General features: G+C 41.1%; 1 protein-coding gene across 1 annotated transcript; it reads right to left on the bottom strand.

Annotated features, from left to right (window-relative positions):
* Positions 1 to 10,445: 10,445 nt before the first annotated feature.
* On the bottom strand, positions 10,446 to 17,706 carry hnf4b (hepatic nuclear factor 4, beta). The gene is given in 12 exon segments (XM_037753532.1): positions 10,446 to 10,822; positions 10,824 to 10,986; positions 12,774 to 12,789; positions 12,792 to 12,928; positions 13,069 to 13,107; positions 14,122 to 14,166; positions 14,169 to 14,211; positions 14,394 to 14,557; positions 14,986 to 15,018; positions 15,159 to 15,221; positions 17,393 to 17,481; positions 17,636 to 17,706. Coding segments are annotated over 12 exon segments (963 nt in total). The 3' UTR covers positions 10,446 to 10,722.
* Between the last annotated feature and the right edge of the window lie 2,144 nt (positions 17,707 to 19,850).

The following is a 19,850-nucleotide window of genomic DNA, read 5'->3' as shown; positions in this document are numbered from 1 at the left end:
GCTGTATTCCCGATGAGCCCCGGCCGCAACATTTTAATACTCACTCTGTCTTATCTGACATTCAAGAAATCCATTGCCAGTGACCAGACTGGAAGCCCCTCTGAAACCATGATATAAATTTACATGATGTGTTGATTTGGGGGGAAACTTGTGCGCATACTGGAAGACTTAAAACACCAAAGTGCACATGCACATCATGTGAAGAAAAGATGATTTGTGCCTTCCTTAACTGCCCCACTTATTGTCCAAAAACAGTGTTTTTCACAGTCCGCTTCTCTGCAGTGGAAAAAACCCCAAACTGTGAGGGGTTGTGTTGAGGTTTGGTCCCACTTGAGTTACTCTTAGTAAGCAGGTGCTCTCAGGGCTCCTCTGTCTCATGGTAGCTAAAATCCCTAAAAGTCTCCGCTTGTTAAACTGCACCACACAACTCCTGAGCTTTTCTCTCCGTGTGTGTTCAACTCATTCACACTAAAATTCAGCATAGTGGAGTTCTTGGAAAGTATACAGTGAAGAAACTCAACACATGTCTCTGTCTTGTCCGAGCAAACACAGCTGCTCCTGCGTCCCCATGTCACCCCTCTGGCTCTGAACTCTTTAGCCCAGATTTTTCTTGGCCAAACAAACCATGCAGGTCAACACAGCAGCAGTGGCCAGTTTGTGCTCAACTGTGCTGAACAGTTATTAGTTTAGAGCTCAAAGGCTACTCTGCTGAGCGCTGTTTTCTGTGAGCTCTGTGCTTCTGTCAGGGATATCAGTATCATAAAACACAATTCACGGCCTATAAAGACATTTATAGGAGGATGCAATAGTAGTGACTCACAAATTAGCCTAACACAATTAAGTCAGTTTAAGCAGTTTTCACCTTTTGTGTATGCAGTTTACAACGCAATGAGGTCAGACTCAATAATTTCCTTCTGCCTTGAATGTAATTGTTTCCATATGTGGTTGTTTATGGCGGTGTTTGTTGATGTTTGCTTTTGATGACATAACATTTAAGTTGCTCTGATAAATGCAGCTTCAAACGAAAAACTCAAATTTGATTTCATCATCTGTAAGATTTTATTAAAGGTACAGTGCGTAAGATTTGGTGGCATCTAGTGGTGTGGTTGCAGACTGCAACCAACTAACTGCAGCGAAGTGCAAAACCTTTACGCCGTTTGCCTCGCTCAGAGGCCATCCTTACCATAATAACACTACTTTAGTAGCAACGGAAGTCAGAGTGCGGCTGGCGGTACCACGGTTTTACACTCGGCTCACGTTACCGCAGTTTCACAGGCGTGTCAGAGAACTACGGTGGCCTTCAGGTAAAAATGTGAAAGGCTCTTGCTTGGTGGACTCCGTGAAGAGGACCCGCTCCCTATGTAGATATAAACGGCTCTTTCTAAGATAACAAAACCACAACGATTCTTAGTTTCAGGTGATTAGACACTAATGAAAACATAGTTATGACAGCCCGTTCTCATTCCCAGGGCGTTAAATATCAAGATTTTGACACGGCCTTCAGCGTTCGGTACCGCCACACATGAACACACCGGGTGTTCCATTAACTATAATGTAAACCCTCATCTAAAATGACCTGTATTATCCTGTTGGGTCGTCACATCAACATAGATCATAGCACTACACTACTACTGATAGTAAACTTGTTGGGTCTTCTCTCTTCCAAGCAGAAGTATTGTGGTATCACTGGAACATAAAGACCATCTTCTCTCTGTTTGCTCTGTTGTATAATGTGGCCTGGGAAGCCCTCTACATTTATTAGAGCCTTGTGAAACTGTAAACACCTAAAGCATAGTCGTCATAGACGTCTCATAAAAGGGTGTTTAAAAGTTTGCTTGTATGTTCAAGATAAGGGGGCTTTGAGGCCAACCTATAAATTGAATTTGGACCACAGAGCTTGCGTAGTTTTAGTAAGGATCACTTTATAGTTGAACGTCATAGTTCACTGGATACTGTTTGAAGCCTGAACTTATATACTGGCATCCCAGTTTTTGTCCGTCTACATTGCTTAAGTGGTACAAGATTTATTGGACAGTCCAGTACACTTATGTTTCTGAGAGTACTGGAAGCAGACATTCCTTTTGTTCTCGTCCCGGTCAAGTTTACAAGTCTGCAAACAACACAGATTCATTCCAGGGTTAAATGCACCTCTTCTTTTGATTGTCTCTTTCAAAATTAAAGGGTAAAAAGTGACCACATTTTCTCTTCAAGAGGCTGATTTGTGGCGTTTTGACAGCCGATCTTATCTCCCCCAATTTTCCTGCCACAGCAAATACTTGAATTTCAAAAGCAACTTCCTCTTTAAACAGTTTTTTGGAATAATTCAACTAATTTGCCCACGGTTGAACATTCAAGTTCAAACATGAAGTGCTACCTCTCCTTGCAGGGTCCCTGATTGAAATTCAGGCCACGGTGAAAGCTGCTCTCTGCACAGCTATATTTAGGTGGAGCGGTTTCCAGTCATACATCCATAACACAAAGAAGACTGCTGTCTGTCTCTGCTAACTGAGAGGGCAGTGAAAACATCTGGATGGTGGACTTCACTGACCTGCCTGGGCAGAAAGACACATACCGTCTTTCCTTACTAGCTAACATAAGACACATAACATAACATGTTTATAATAGGATGAATGTTTGTGACTATTAGCAATTAGCTGTATTGATAGGAGTTCTACAGTCAGAAAGGGGAAGAGTTTGTATGGAAAAATCCTTGATTGGACTGAACTGAAGCTGTCAGTGCTTCATCAGGTCTCACTCCACTGTTGGAGGTGTTGTAAGCCACGTTTCCTGCCTTTCTGGGCACCGGACATGAGCAGTGACAGCAGTGGACTCTTCTCATTCGCTCCTGAGGGTTTCAGTCTTAGCAACAAATGTTTATCCACTGTTTCTGTTTTTCTCTCTCACAAGTTCGATCTCTTTTTTTCCTCACTTCTTGGTCTTCTTGGTCTACTTGGTCTACTTGTCCCTTGTTTGAAGGCAGTAAGATGATAGTAATTGAGCCATATCTTAAACATTTGTCACTTTAAAGGAGCTGTGTGTAGGATTTAGTGAGATATAGTGGTGAGGTTGCAGATTGCAACCAATTTAAACCTCCCGTGTGCCAAGCGTGTAGGAGAACTATGATGGCCGATGCGAAAACGCAAATGGCCCTCTCTAGAGCCAGTTGTTGTAAGAGTAGCGTAGGTCATTTGGAGAATAGCAGTCAGTGCGTAGAGTGTGGGAGTACTGTATGTGGGAAGAGAGAGAGATCAGTGGCGAATACGTGTGAGCGAACCATAGAGTGTATAACAGTAGTATTGTATATAAGTGGACGTAGTCACCATGACATCACCCACTGGTTTGTGGACTACCGTTTTGAAGCCTCAAAATTCAGCATTTTGGCCGTCGCCATCTTGTTTTTTGCAACCAGAAGTGACACGAGAGGGTGGAGCCAAGTACAACCGAACACTGAATAAGACAATTTTAGGCGACCAAAATGTTACAACTAACTTTCATGAACTGAAGGCACACTGTGAAAGGGTTAAAGTTGTAAAACTAAAACACAGACAACTCCCAGACGGTACAACGCTGTGGTAGCGACCTGTCAATCACAAGGTAGCCACGCCCTAAATCATATCCTGCTTTATGGTCTATTTGACTCTAAATGGGACCATAATTTACTAAATGAACGTCATGCTGTATGAAGAAGACTTGAAACTTGTGATTGAGACCATAAACTCATGTTTACAATGTTTACTGCAGTAATAAATCAAGTGAGAAGTCGGGTCATTTTCTCATAGACTTCTATACAATCAGACTTCTTTTTGCAACCAGAGGAGTCGCCCCCTGCTGGCTGTTAGAAAGAATGCAAGTTTAAGGCACTTCAGCATTGGCTTCACTTTTCTGAACCGGAGTTGCCCACTCCTAGCTTTCAGGATATCAAGTGAAGAAATAAAGGCGGCAGCTCCTTAAGACCCAACAGAGGTGTCCAGTGTCTTGTTTCCCGGCGGCTGATTGAAGTGAAAAGTGTTTTTCCGTTCTGGGCTACTGTAGAAACATGGCGGCCGGCTCTGTGAAGAGGACCCACTCCGTATGTATGTAGATATAAACTGCTCATCCTAAGGTAACGAAAACACAACAAATCTTAGTTTCAGGTGATTATACACTAAAGAAATACCTATTAATATTAAATTCCATTTCTGGTTCTTTAAGTTTCTGACATATTTTGATATTTATCATAATCACTGAAATTGGTTGATCTAAACTATCTCATAAAATGTTCTAAATAATGTTCCACTGGAACAAATATTGAAGTCCTACCTTCACTCTATAGATCATGTGATTTTCAGTATACATGTATGTAATATTGTTCTCAAAGAGGGAAATCAGCCATGAGATGGAAAGTAAGTTTTCCAGCCTCATTGTGTAAAGTTTTGAATCTTCGCAAAAATAGCAACAAGGTGTACTCAACTGCTGTGAAATATTTTCCGTTGTTATTGTGGGAGTGAGTCTGCGCAATACTGCTTATTCTATCCTCTGTATATTTAGAAAGATGGTTTTCAAGTCATCTACACTGTTTACCATGCACTTGTTCCATGTGGTGCACATCATCATCCTCAAGGTTCAGAAGTTCTTTTAGTTTAAATGCAAGCTTACAAAACTTGTCCAGATGCAAATTTGATGTTAACAACCTTTGATTTGATGATGTCAGTGTTTCCTCACTCTTTCCACACCAGCATAATCCAATAATACTGTGGTATAACGAAGTCCTTCATGCCCTCCGGTAGAGAGAATCAAGCAGGTCCATGGCCAGCATTTGGAGATTGTGTAATATTTATCTTCGAGCAGATATCCAAGGGACTCCAAGATGTTTGGCAGTGTCCCGGTGTCAAACATTCACAACAGACAGCTGGTCTGTGGTGCTGAGAGAGGAACTAATATGAAGAGTTTGCGTGTTGTGTTTCGTTTAAAATATCGTCAGTACAGACAGGACCCCTGCCTCTGGGCTCGTTCCACACAGGATGTGGAGGATGACATTGATGACAGTGAGTGTTCGGCTGTTAACACCGATCACTGTGCTCTCTGCTGAGCTCAACAGATCAATAAGACTGCCAGCACAGCAGGCCGCTGGGAAGGAAACCAACATCACAGCAGAATCACTGTTGAACCTCTTAACAGCGACAAAACAGTGAAACCTGAGTGTGACAAGGTGCCCATTTGCAACGTTCTCATGTTCCTGTTTAAAAAGCCTATAATTTACTGTTTGAGTGGTGGGTGAGTTAAGTGGGCACACTCTGCTCTGTGATCTGAGGAACGTTTTGTAAGCAAGAAAGCATCTTTGATAGGAGAACTTAATTTACAGTCACCTTTGTTCAAAACCAAACTTTTAGCCAATAATGAACAATCCAAGGCCAAATATTGGACAGTTCAGATAGATATCATTGAGCAAGTACAGTCCCTCACCTGCCTTCTTTAATAATGATAAGCATCAGTCTGAGAAACTGCAGGTTTGACCTGTGTAAATATCTAATTTATTTACTTATTTAGTGTTATAAATCTTTTATCAAAGGAACCCCGGCCTGGCTTCAAATGTCATATCATGCTGTGTTTTTTGTTTTGCAGTGTGGAAGAGATTTTATGAAGCATAAATTTGTGTACAGAAGGAATGCTCATCATGCACATGCTTCCAGTCATGTTTTGGTTTCCAAGTTTTACTACTACAGGATGAAATAGTAAAGCTCTTAATCCTCCCTTTTCTGCTAATGGCTAATGCAGGTCAACACAGATCTCTTAAAGGGATGAAGTGAAGTGGGGTTGTTTGAGGTACTTATCCATAGTCCGTGTATTACCTACAGTAAATGACAGTCGGCAGTTTGGAGAAACTGACAGGAGTTACCAAACAGAAGCAAAGCAATGTACTGCTGTGGACGAGGTCGGCAGCAAAACATATTTTATCCACCTAAAGGAAAGGCTCACCGAAAAAAATCAATATCAGTTTAAGTGTACGCTATATTTAGAATATTTTCCCTGGTTTACCTTGCCGTGAGGCAGCCATACAGGTTTTGTTTCTGATGGGGAACTGAAAACCGGTAACAATTCATTGTACAGGTCCGCAAATTTCATGGTAATTAGGTGAGCCCTACAGGCTAAATAACGCTCCAAACTTATGCAAAATTTTGGCCAAACTGTCATGGCCATTTTCAAGGGGGTCCCTTGACCTCTGACCTGACGATATCTGAATGTAAATGGGTTCTATGGGTACCCACGAGTCTCCCCTTTACAGACATGCCCACTTCATGATAATCACATGCAGTTTGGGGCAAGTCATAGTCAAGTCAGCACACTGACACACTGACAGCTGTTGTTGCCTGTTGTGCTTGAGTTTGTCATGTTATGATTTGAGCATATTGTTTTATGCTAAAGGCAGTACCTGTGAGGTTTTCTGGACAATATTTGTCATTGTTTTGTGTTAATTGATTTCCAATAATAAATATATACATACATTTGTATAAAAAAATTAAAAAAGTGATCGCGATTATATATTTGAACCGATTGACAGCCCTACTTCAAAGTAATGAAATATACAGTCCATCTCCTACGACAGGTCTGGACCACTCGTAAATTGTGTTCGTACCTAGAGAAAATTCTAAATCTGAGAAAATTTGTGAATGTGACAAGTTCTCCTAAATCACTCATACAAGCCACTTAAGAACGAACCTGTTGGTACGAGTGGTTCTTTCATGAGGCCCAATGATCCCCCGGGCACATTGTCCACTGCCCCGTGTCGGTCACGGTCCTTTTTAATTTTTAACCATAAGTGCTGCTGTTAGTAAAAAAACTGCCCCTGATGTTCAGTGTTTTGTTGATGCTGTAGATAAAAGCAGGCTGTCTAACTACTTACCAAAGTGTCCTGCCACAATAGATCCACACTCCTCTCCACAAGTATTTCACAAATACTATAATGTACAATACAAAATATTCTATAAATCCTGTGGTGCAGGTTATATTGTATTATATTGTAGCTGTACTGCTCATCTCGACCTGATTTGTCCTCTAGTGTCTCATTGCAATAGCAGTATGTCTTTCTTGAGTGGAATCTGGCTGGTCTATATGAGCTAATGCTCCATATGTGGCTGACAAGAGTGCAAGCCAAGCACATAGTGTATGTGCCAGTTAGTGAAATGTAAACTTCGAGAAGACTCCTACCCGTCTGTACAGAAGGTTTTTCCCTCCTCTCATGACATTGAACCACTTAACTTTATGGGATTATATAATGTTATATAACTTCTTTCAACATCAGAGATTCCTCCACTGATTGGGTTCAGGCTAAATGTCACAGACCTGACACCGTCTCACGTGGAAAGAGAACACGTCACTATTTAGCTAATCTCTGTGATGCACGAGTATTTTGAAAGAAAGCATGAATGCTCAATCTTCAAAAGAGAGGAATTAACAACCAATATGTGGTTTAGATTATAGTCACTGTTGTGGATGTGGTTGCCATCGGCTTCAGGGGAGAATAACGGATGGATTTCTCTTTCTATTATTTTTGGGATTTAGTAATTAAGATATGAAAACAAACAAAGCAGCTAGAAAGAGAAATGGTTTCATTATGCAGGACACACTTTTGTCCTTAGGTCACGCTGAGTCTTTGCAGCCTCTCTCTGTTGAGCGCCCTCATCCCTCATCACATTGCTGTGACTTCATGACAACTTTCTGGTCATCAAGGTGGACTCTCTATCCACATCCAGTGCTCTTGCACTATCGGCCTTTCTCACAGCAGACATTTTGACTTGTCGAAGTAGGAAAAGCACAGGTGTTACTAATAACGCTAACGATGGCTCTGTTGTACTCAAGTGTCCCAGTGAAAGTGACTGTGAGCCAGCATGCACAAAACCAGGAACCTGAAATCAAAGCAGCTAAATGGAACTGATCTGGATCATGATCCGGATTCAGGAATTTTAAGAATTACGATCAGCCACAACATTTAGACCTCTGGGTATAACACATGCGCAGTGTAACTGATGACGCGTGACCCAGCCTCTTTCCTTCTGAGAGCAGAGAGATATGTGTGTGTGTGGGAGCTGCTGGCTGTCCGCGCTGAGAAAGAAAAAAGCGGTAGATGGCGGTATGAGAGACAACGTAGTGTAACGTTATACAGACATAACAAGGCTGCTGAATGAGAGAGGCATCCGCCGATACGTTACACGGAAACACACCGTGGTAATAATAAGCCGACCACCTCACGGTGCCGCCAGCTGTGAGCCGTGATCTGTGATCTGTTTTTAAAGTCAGGCACCTTGGCGGAGGTCTGCACTCTCCGAGTGTCTTTCTAATTTGCACCTTGTGTTTTCATGCTGTGACAAGTCAAAATGTCTTCTGTGAAAAAGGCCTTTTAACATTTTTTTATAATGCTTTCTTTATTGAACTCATACTCAATAACAGAGGTAAAAATACATAAACAGTTGGTAATGCCAGAGTTTGTGTAAATGTTATATTATAATCATTTAATTTAATTTAGGTCTTAATGGATTTTTTGTTTTTAATATTGGGTATGTTGGTGCTATACTGTTTGAATTCATTTATAAAGTGCAGGAAAGTAGGCTTGGCTCCTGACCATTTTGTCTTATGAAATGACATTTTCCAAAAATAATAAATAAATATATAATATACAGCATGTTATTTCCAATCTTATCTTGACTTTTTTCGAAAGTTGGCTACATCCATCCAGAACATTCTTGTTTATATACAGTGAAAGAATAGATTTGGAAATACTCTCTTTTCCAAGTCCACAGACCATCACACTAGTAATCAATATCCAGCTTGAATCTTTCTAACACAAGTTTTACTGGATAAATTCTATATAATATCTTGAAATACACTTCCTTAAGTTTGTTATTAATACAGTATTTATCACAAAATTTCCAAGCTTTCTCCCATTGTATCCTCAAATACTAAAAACATCAAGGCCTATTAACACGGCTTCAGCAAGAGGTCCAAAGAGGATAGCTAGCATATGTGATATTTTTTTTACTTATATCCTCACTATAGTGAATTGACCTTGCAATGATAAGCCCAACTTGGCCATGTTACTTGAAATATAACCATCTTTACATTCTGACATGACAAACCTTTGACCACAAAGACAAGTTTGCCTCACAGGAGCCAACAAATGTGTTTCTGAGCAGTCTTTGTGCGCCCTCTGCTGACGATTCCTGGGACATTCACTTTGTACCAGTCAAACTCACTGTAGATAAGACAGGAATCAGTGTTTTATGCTTAGTTATAGCTCAGTGTTGTAGTACTTGAGATCGGTCTTGGTTTCAAAACCGGTCTCAAGACCACTTTTTGAAGGTCTTGGTCTTGTCTTGGAATCGTCTTGGAGTGGACTCTGGATTTTATTTCAAGACCAGTTGCCTGTTTATTGTCTGATTTATTTGTTAACATCATTACTGAGATTGCTCATAGAAAACAAAGGAAAATTCCAACACATAATATTCACCTTTGCAATGCCTTTTCATGATTTTTCATGGTACACCTACACATACACATATAGTATACAGTGCATATGGTAATAAAAGGTGTGAATGAAGAGGAAAGAATTGTTTTCTGTGGGTGTTTATGTGAATGTGGATCTTTCAGATCAATTTGAGGAGTGCCTTTGGTTTCCATGTTTCGCATTTTATTGTGTATCATGCAGTGTGGGACTCGCACTGGTCTTGGTCTTGACTCAGTCTCAACCCCTCAAAGTCTTGGTTTTGTCTCTGTCTCGATACACTCTGGTCTTGGTCATGACTTGGTCTCGGTTTAGGTGGTCCTGACTGCAACACTGCCTCAGTGCAATGTTAACCTATTTGCACATGTCGGTAGTTTTATTTTATACGCTTTCCAGATGCAGCTTTTACTTTTTATTTATCGCTGTGCCTTTTGTGATGTGCTGTTTGTTATTGAGTCTGTGTTTCATGTGGGAAATGAAGAATGATTATAGCATCATTCTTGTGGGTCCAAGTAAACAAATTTCAGTAGTAGTGGGTAACATGTAACATGTGTGTACTGTGTGTGTGTGTATGTTAGTCTGTGTTCTGTCTCAAGCTCATAACACTCCTTGGTTAAGTTGTTGTTCTTCTTGAGGTGTTTCTTGGTGTGGACAGGTTCCTCTGGTCCTCTGGTATGCTGTGGGCACGTTGGCAGCATCGTCATGTCTGTACACCTCAGTGCCAGTCTGTGGGGGCAGCAGCCGTGCCACTTGAAAGAGCTGTGAGAGACAGACAGACATCAGCAATGGCATTTGGCAAACAGAGGATCAGTGTCTATCAATACATTTCAGTTTCATGGAAACAGGTGAGACATACTGGATTGAACAGATTTGTTATTTTGATGGTAGAACACGGTTAGACTTGATAAAATTACTGTATGGAATAAAAGCATCTACATTGTGAGTCAGTGAACAGTCAATGCTGCTTAAATGTTCACTGTTCTATAGCCAGGTGCAGGCTCAAAACTGTCGTGATGAACAAATGACGGAAGTGAAGTTTGTAGGTGAAGCTCTTGGCTCGTTTTGCTGGTCTTGATTCAGGCCATTGTTTGAAGGAAGCTGGAGCAGACAATATTGAGAGTAGAGCAGATGAATGAACTGAACGTAATGCCAATGCTAGAGCTCAGTGTGATTGTTCAACAATGGAAATGTACAAGCTCGGCGCAGTTCAAAGTTTAACATTCTGTGCAATTTAAGTCCATTTCTTGCTAGTACATACTGCAGCAGTGTCTCTTAACTGTACACAGTCCCCGTCCTGTTTTGGCTCCCTCTCCCAGCAGCATCCTCTGCAGCAGGTTGTCCATTCTGGTGGAGAGCCTCTACCATCTGCTGGGCTGCACTCTGCAGGGGAGGCAGGATCAGCAGGAGCTCCCAAAACCTCCCCCGCTGCTCACAGGTTGCTTCTTCTAGCAGCAGATGGGCCTGGAAACGCAGATGTCGAACCATCTGAGGATTCTCCAAACCCGGACAGTCTGCGAGACAAAGGTGAGAGTATCCTCTAAAACGAAAAGGCAATGAATGCATTTCAGTAAAGTTTTATCAGGGAATTGGTAACATTAACTATGAGCAAAAGAAGGGTAGGATATATAATTGTATTATAATTTCATATGAAAACAAAATGTAGGTAAAAGGTTTTGCGGTTGCCAATATGCACACCTGCTTCAACTGTTATCAGGCCATTAAATAGGCGTCATCAGTCACTATAAGCACCATAGATGTGGGACATTAGGGGCCTACTACACCTACTACGTTATGAAATTGAAAGTGAAACTTAAATGCAACACGTTCTAACATGTAAAACTGAATGAAATGTCACGTTTTGAACACAAACAAAAAGGCTTCTTTAGGTTTAGGCAAAAAAGAACAGTTAAGTTTAGGGAAAACGTGTTTTGGATTAAAATAACTACGCACACAAAGACAAGCACACATTGTTGGTTTCACACGGGATGCAAACTCTGGTCTCCTGGGGGAAAAACGTTCCCCGACCTGCACCCTTTATGGAGTTTCACACTGTCTGTACTATAGTGCCTGACTTCTGCTTCTGCTCCTGCCATTATTGCTACGGTTGCTAGAGGTCGCTGTCGTGTTCTTTTATACCTTCTATACTAGGGGGTGTAGTAGGCCCCTATTGACCCACATCTATGGGGCTTATAGTGGCTGATAACGCCTATTTAATAGCCCGACAACAGTCTAATTGGCTGATATGCAATCGTAAGGTGCCCTTTTCTCCATAGAAGATGGCAGCTGACAGATAATGTAGTAATGAGTTAAGATATAAAAATCCAGTTATAGATATCTACACTGCCCTCACATCCCTCATCCAGTCTGTCTATGGGCAAGAGTATTTCCTGAATACTGTAAGTTGTTGTTTTTAAATAATAAAAAAAAGATTTTCCTGCCAAACCAAGCATTTTTATTGAGGAGGAAAAAAATGAAGGCAGCAAAATTCAGGCTCTTTTCTGGCCGACTGTAGGAAAACAGACCAGGGTAATTTTAGCTTTAGTTCATAAAATGGGATTTAACTCTTTAGTTACAGGAGATGAATAATTACTAATGTTTGGAGATCTGGTGAAATCAAATGTATAATCAACCAGCCAAAGTAGGTTCTTTGGTCGTCCTGATATCATTTTAAATAACATATTTACCGGAAACCAAAACCCTTTTTACATTGAATGCCAAACTTAGATTGGACTTGTGTAAAGGAAATCAGAGAATTTTCTAAGTATACTTATGTTTGTTTGTAAAACTACTTTTATATTATGGAAAAGACTTGTTACCCCTTATGGCCGTCATAATGGGGAAGTGCCCTTTTCTAGGTACAGTAGTATTTTTTACTAGTTGTTTTAGTATAAAACAAAAAAGTAAAACCTTTTCAAGGGTAATGACTGAGAAGATGTTTAAATAAAAGATCTAGGGTAATCTCAAGCCTAGGTTATAGTGGCTGTCTTTGCTGGGCTGTGGGGCAGAGTTGAATCAATTCAGTCCTTTGGTCCTCCAGCCTGCCTCTACTGCTGCTGCCTCAGGTAAACGGACCGTTAAGTTCAGCAAGCAGCCACCACATCCTGATATTATTAAAAAAGTCTCCCTGAAGCCAGACCCCGCAGACTAAACTGCAGGTGCAAAAGGCCAAGAAAATAAACGGATCCAAGAGAGAACATCAAAAAAAAAGTTATGCTTTGTCTGGTGCAATGGATGAGGTCAAGTGGCAGAACAGAAATCACAATCCACAGTCACCCTCTCACAGACTGACTGGACTGACCTGGGACAAAGAAGACTTAATGGTTCTGAGGCAAGCAAACTCTGGTCTGTCTGTGATGTCGAGCTGTCTGAGAGGTTTGACCAGCTCCTCCTGGACTCTGAAAGCCATTCTGGACACCAGTAAGAAGCAAGAAGGTAACCTGCAAATTGCGAAATCTGATCTGAGATCTGCAAAAACTCTCGCGAGACTCACTGCCCGACGACCTATCCTAACCTTAAGATTAATGCCTAACCTTAACTATCTCACGAGAGTTTCCCCAACTCGCAGGTTCCCTTTTAGACACTACCCTGGACACCTCCACCTCTGCTCCTCTCAGGGATCACAAAGTCGTTACCTGCTCAATAACCATAAACATTTCCATTCATATGGAAGATATTTTAGCATGAAGATTACCGTATAATATGCAATACTTTAAGGTGCTAAATGCGAGATTGGGAGCATTTCTATTGCCTCTGCACGGCTCTCAACATGGTGACAGTTGAGCTGGTGGCTCATAGCTAACGGGGCTGAAAAGAAAGGCAACAGTGATGACAAAGCCAACAGTGTTTACCTGGGGTGAACAAGAGGGTGGGGGCTACGCTTCCCTGATGCCGACGTCGGTTGGGATGACGTTATCAGCTGTAACCGCTGTATGGGAGCAGTGCAGAGCAGTGTGGAGCAGCGTCCGTGAGCTACCCAGTGGGGCTCATTCACACGTACGAACATGCACTAAAAGCATGTGCAGCTGGTCCGGCTATGTAAACAAAGCACAGAGAAGCTCTGGTTACAACCCACACAGAGGGAGAGAGACTTCATTCTCTGCTCAGGTAGACATTACTCCTCTATATCTTTACAAATAGCTGTTTGCTGCTATATTAATGCTCTGAATGTCGAATAGAGCACCTTTAAAACAAATAATTCTCCTCTGCAAATAACAGAATAGTGAATTCAGGGCCAGCTTAAGGCATAGGCCATATAGGCGTTCGCCTAGGGCGCCACCTTCTGGGGGGCACTGGTCACCATCTGAAAAAATTGTTTTTTTTTTTTAAATGCCGGTGGGCGCCCTTCCTCATTTTCCGCATTGAGGTAACAAATCAACAAATAAATAAATACACTTTTCACCCCTGTAACTCTCTTTCTCACACTTTTTCATCTGCCCAGCTGCACTTATTTGTTAATAAAAGTGTAAATTGTAGTGAAACTGACTAAACACTTTTTTTTTTTGCAATTTCCCCACTGTGGGACTAATAAAGGAATATCTTATCTTAAGCCAACAAATCGGAATTTCGCCGAGGGCACCAAAGGGCTAGAGCTGGCCGTGAGTGAACTACAAAAGGACACAACCTGCAAGAGGCTTTATTTGTCCTACCTAGAATGATGAGATTGTATTAAGGTAAAGAGCGTCTTGCTGCTCTAGGATAAGATGTTCTGCAGAGTGGGTTTGTAACAGAGTTACCTGCACACAGACATATGCAGGCTTCATGTCACATTCAGCTGTAACATGCAAATGGCCAGTCAACCAAAGCATCAATCTGAACTGATACATGCAAACACTCTGTGAAACAAAGTGTAGAGTCAGCTGCTGTTACATTATTCTGGATTGACAGAAGAAAGAGTTCTTATAGGTATTTGGTCCCCTTCGTCATCTATCTGGAGGCTACTAAACTCTGGGATGTGTTTCGCCCATTCCACCAGCAGGAGGAGTTGCGGCTTCATGGACTCGAACATGTCTCCCATACAGGCTGCCTTCTGGGTGTTGATGCGATGACTCCTAGGTGAGACCAGAGCTGGGAACCGAGAGCAGCAAAGCATAATGTGAGTTCACAATGGGCTCAGGTGATACTGCAAGGTGGGAATGAACCTCTGAGAAGGTGTGTGAGTGTGTGTGCGTGGAGGGAGATAAATGGGGGGATGAGGAAGGTGATCATGCTGCTAGGTGTATGAGTGCTTTGGCACTCAGAGAGCTGTGAAGGTTAAAGCAAGGCAAGACAGGTAGAGGAGGGTTTTTTTATGGACCAGTGGTAAACAATGCTGGATGGAGACCACATGATGACCAATTTGAAATATACACCCCAGCAGCATATACTGTAGTGGCTCATTTGTCACTTTTACATGGAAAAGCGCTGTATATCTGGTTGTTATTATGCATTTGAAGGTAATTGAACGTCGGCACACAATCCCAGACCTAGAGGTGCAATTAAATGGGCTATGATTAGGTGGGGTCCCTCTGCAATTATGTCATTTCTAAGAAGTAACTGAATCCAGCCTACAGCTACAGAACTGAATGCTGTCTTAAATGTATCTATCTCCGTCTCAGGCCCTCATCTACATGATTTACAGAAATAGGGATCCTTTGGCTGACATACAGAACTTTGTATCAGAGATCTTAAGCAACGGTGTGTTAACTATTGCCCACTGTTTGTCCCTTGTCTCTGTGACTGTTGTTGCAGACTCTCTCATTCTGAGCAGCTGGAGATTAAAGAACCATCAGCGATGTGTCTTGACTTCTCCAGACTTCTCCTCTACTCTCCACTTTTCTACCCACCGCGGCTGCAAACATTTCCCGTAAGAAAATGCCTATACTCTTTGCTTCCACAAGGTCCCTATATTCTCTGTGACATTGAAGATGTTGTTCATGCCAACATTAGCCGTGCCAGATGTTGCCTACCACACAAATGTGGCAGAAATTACAGAGAAAATATTTTTTTTCTCCTGAAGTGTCTTTCTCTGTAGAGATTGATAAGTGTATCTGTTTTAGAATTAGTAATGGCATGTAACCAAGTAAATTTACTCAAGTACAATTTTGAGCTGGTAGCCATCAGGCTCCACAACCAAGGCTGACCCCCATATGAGAACTACACACACGCACTATCTGCAAACACCTTGGACTTCTAACCACTGGCGCACTTTACACTTACTTTACACTACACATCCTATATACCACTCTATAGACTGCACATATGTACATATTACATTTATTTATTGTACATGCTACATTTATTTATTAACGGACTGCACACACTATGTTCACCCATTCACTCTGTATCTTTTATGTCTCTATTTATTGTTTTTGTAATTTTTGTATAACTGTACCTCTCCTGCGTTTCACTCTGTTTGCTGATGTTGCTGCTTTGACACCCGAGATTTCCCTCCGGGGATTAATAAAGGTTCATTTTAAATGATCTTATTTTATCTTTTTACTTAGTAACAGTATTTTTACACTGTGGTATTACTACTTTTACCTAAGTAAAGGTTTTGAGTACTTCTTCTACAGCTGTTCAGAATGGTAGTTTGGTGTTATTAAATAGCACCTGTCTTTAATGTGAAATAATTGTGGGGTTTATGCGATATGTTATGATGGGTGGAAAGTGTATCTACATTGTAATGAAATGTTAAAAGCATAAAGAAATCTACATTTTCATTTACATTTTATGTCGTATATTGGGCGTAGAAACACTGACTAAAGAGTAAAGAAATAGTGACCAGAAAACTTATTTATAATACAGATGGAAACATAATTTCTCCCTCTCCTCTCTTCTGTCTCTTCATTTATCTCCTCCTTTCTATTACTTATATATACACAAAGTTTCTCCCTGATAAGGAAAAGGGTGTCGTGAAAACAGAGTGAAGACAAATGTAGAGAAACCCTACATGGAAACAAAGTTGTAGAAAGTAATGTTTTAATCCTGTTGTGTAGTCCTATCTTTATTTGATGCATCTTGCATGTATCCAGCAGCTTCCTACATTTGCCGCTGACAATAAAAAGTGGGCGTGGATGCCTGGATGCTTGATGGTGTGGATTATTAGTCATCACATGTTGATGACCCCTCTGCGAGAGTCATTAGAAACAGAGCAATCTGGATGGCCTCAGACTGATTCCAATATGGTTCCACAAAGTCAGACAACAGGAGCGAGTGTCAGAGTAATCAGTCATCAGAGCTGTCCTCTCAGCAACCAATCAGGGGCGTATTAATCAAACTAGAGGAGGAGAAGGAGCGGGAGGCTCCCTCTGTGCTTCACTGACATGGTCCTGCATGACAATGTCCCAAATGAATCTCCATCAGGAGTAAACAGTTACAGGGAGCGTGCTCAGAGGAAAAGTACAAAATGACTGGCTGCCGGAGGAGTCTTGTTTAATGCTTGCTTATGTGTTTCCTACCACAGCTGTACTCTTGGCTTAATGTTTTGAAAGTAATATTATGCAAACCAGGCAAATTAATGAAGTAAACATTTAAATTAGTAGCCTTGGCCTTTACTTCAGGGGGTTGTGAGCAACATCTTCCCAGAAAACTGTAGAGCAAATATTTAAGTATGCTGCTCAGCCATGTTAATTATTCATGTGTAGTAGAGACTATTCATGGCTCCTCTGATCGCATCTCTTTCTCCTTATCTGTGGGAGTCAATGGAGGAAAAGGCCAACGGTGGACACACTACACATAGACACACATGGAAATGAATGCTGGTGGACTCAAAGACACAAAAACATCTGTTCCTTTATTGAACCACCCTTGATACCCTTGTTTTTTAGACATGACATGTTTCAAATACAAATGGGGAAATTTAAACCATTGATGCAGGTCAACACTGAAGGTGCACTGTATTGAATAGGAAAAGAAGGTTGCTTAAGAATTTCCTCTGACCGTCCTTTCTCATTGCAGCATTGAAACATAGTCTGCAGTATCGACACTGGTTACTTTTGTCTATGTCCACAGGACATTGCCTGTTGAACCTGAGAAAATGTGCAGTGTATTAAAACAGATGCACACACTGTAGATTATTTTAATACAGTGAGATTATATCAAGAGTACTCCACCAATTCAGCATTGCTCTTCTATTTAATTTTTTTTAAAATAAAAAAAACACGTTCTTCTTCCTTCCCAAACCTGGTGCCTACATTATCCACAATGCAACGCAACCCTCTGACAGTCCAGTCACTCTCTGTTCCAATATCCATACTACCATACTATTTAGTAGACAAATATCTGGTATGTCCCAATACATAGTATGTCAAACGCAGTATAAAAATACCAGGATGTCCTGCTACATCAAGTTGTATTTTGCAGTATGCAAGCCAGCATGCTTTTCTGGCTATTCTGACCCACAATCCTTTGCGCTGTGGATATATGAGCAGACCTGTAAACAGATGATGTGTGAAATTGGTGGAGTTCCCCTTTAATATTTTCCAGAAGAAGAAAATGACACATGTTGAATATTCTGAGGTATTGACCTGACAACTCACTGTTCACTCAGGCACACTTGCTAATGCAAGCTTAGACATGACATAATCTGCTGTCTGCAAAAGCCTGGCTCATCAGCTGCTCACATGGGAAAGTACCAACCCTACAGCTACAGTATATTTCACCATTGATTTAGAGTCCTCTGTCACATACATATATGTTATTGTTTCCATGCCTGGACTGGTCCCAGTGACTAGACCCTGCGTTTCTATTGCTATAGGTGAAGTTTCTTCTTCACATCTCACATTGGGTGATAACTTTAACACCATTTCAACTTGAATAGACACCTATTTCAAATTCTCATCATCATTGTTATAGCTCCCTGTGTGTATTGTCCGTCAGTAAGACTTTATTGTAATATGTTGGTGGATACGATGGGAATGAATACAATGTAGTTCAATAATGATCTGTTGTATTGGTTAGACAACTGTAATTCTTTTTATGTGGGTGTAGAACAATTTGTCGTCTGCAGTTAGTACAAAATGCAGCTGCTCGTCTTTTATTTTATTTTATTGCTTGTTTGTAAGGTTTTAACTGACTAGACACAAAAACAGTGGCAACCATGCCTTTACGGTGGTCGCCCCTAATCACTGGAACAGTTTACCTTTACATATATAATTTGCTCAGACTACAGAAACATTTAAGTTGCTGCTGAAGACCCACCTCTTCTTATTGGCGTTTGATTAGAGCACCCGTGGGTAGAAATGGAGCAAATCTGATTTAAAAAAAAAAGTTATTTTATGAAATGGTCACTATATCCTGCATGACCCGGCAGCCATGTTGAAATTAGTTGAGGAAATAGCAAGCACCGCTCACCAGCGGGAGCACACTTTCTCATTTTACAGCTAAACAGTACAGTACAAGATGTTTCTGACAACATTTGAGGCAAGAAATAGGCATTACAGTAACAGAATATTGATTCATATTTGATCAACACTGCCTAGTTTGACCGTTTGATCGGAGTTTGCGAGTGATTGACAGCCGCCTCCGTTCAATGAACAGCCCAACACTCCAATTACAATATGCTGAAAGGTTATCATGGAATTTTTGCCCAATGATGCCAAAAATATTCTGCCTACTACAGGTTTAAGTTGAGCTTGATTTTATCTTCTTTTTGTGCACATTATGTTCATTGTCTTCCTCTGTTCTTGATGTTTGCTTTGTATTCATTTGTATTTGACTGTTCAGCACCTTGGTGAACGGCGGTTGTATTTAAATGTGCTATACAAATAAAATTTGACTTGACTATTGAGGAAGATGATGGAACTCACTTACAGTTGTATGTGGTTGTTGCCGCCATCACAGCTGGATGCAACAAATAGTGTTTACCTGCTCTGTCTGTCCTACCTCCATCAGGCTTTGACAGTGATGAGGTGGGTACTGACACTGGCGAGTTTGTCAATTAAAAGTAGACACTAAAACATTTATTGATAATACATAAGCAAGAAGTTTGAATAGCAGTGATAGACATTAGCATAGTAAGGGAGTGGGATTCTCTATGACCTTTAAGACCTCTTTTATTTGGTTGCTAATGAATAAGTAAATACCTCTGAGTCTAATCTAATAAGCCCCAAAAGCATCTGAGACAGATCACATAGCTGAGAGAACATCAGCTTTGTTAGGAGCAGACAGGCACCTTGACAGAGACGATCATTCATGATCCCTCTCATCAGCGAAGGCACATAATGAATCGTAGTCCACCTCTGTGAACAGAAATAACCTTGTACATGGACCGAACTTTGCAGCCGAGGTGTTGATTGGGAATTTACGACCCCTTAGGAATCAGCTTGGCACTGTTTCACAGGTCTGGCAGGAGCAGTGGTGATGATGATAATAAAAGGTAGAGATATCAGTGCTATGT

This window comes from Sebastes umbrosus, chromosome 2 (assembly GCF_015220745.1).
Source record: "Sebastes umbrosus isolate fSebUmb1 chromosome 2, fSebUmb1.pri, whole genome shotgun sequence".
Classification (NCBI taxonomy): domain Eukaryota; kingdom Metazoa; phylum Chordata; class Actinopteri; order Perciformes; family Sebastidae; genus Sebastes; species Sebastes umbrosus.
This window is presented reverse-complemented; position numbering and strand designations above follow the sequence as displayed.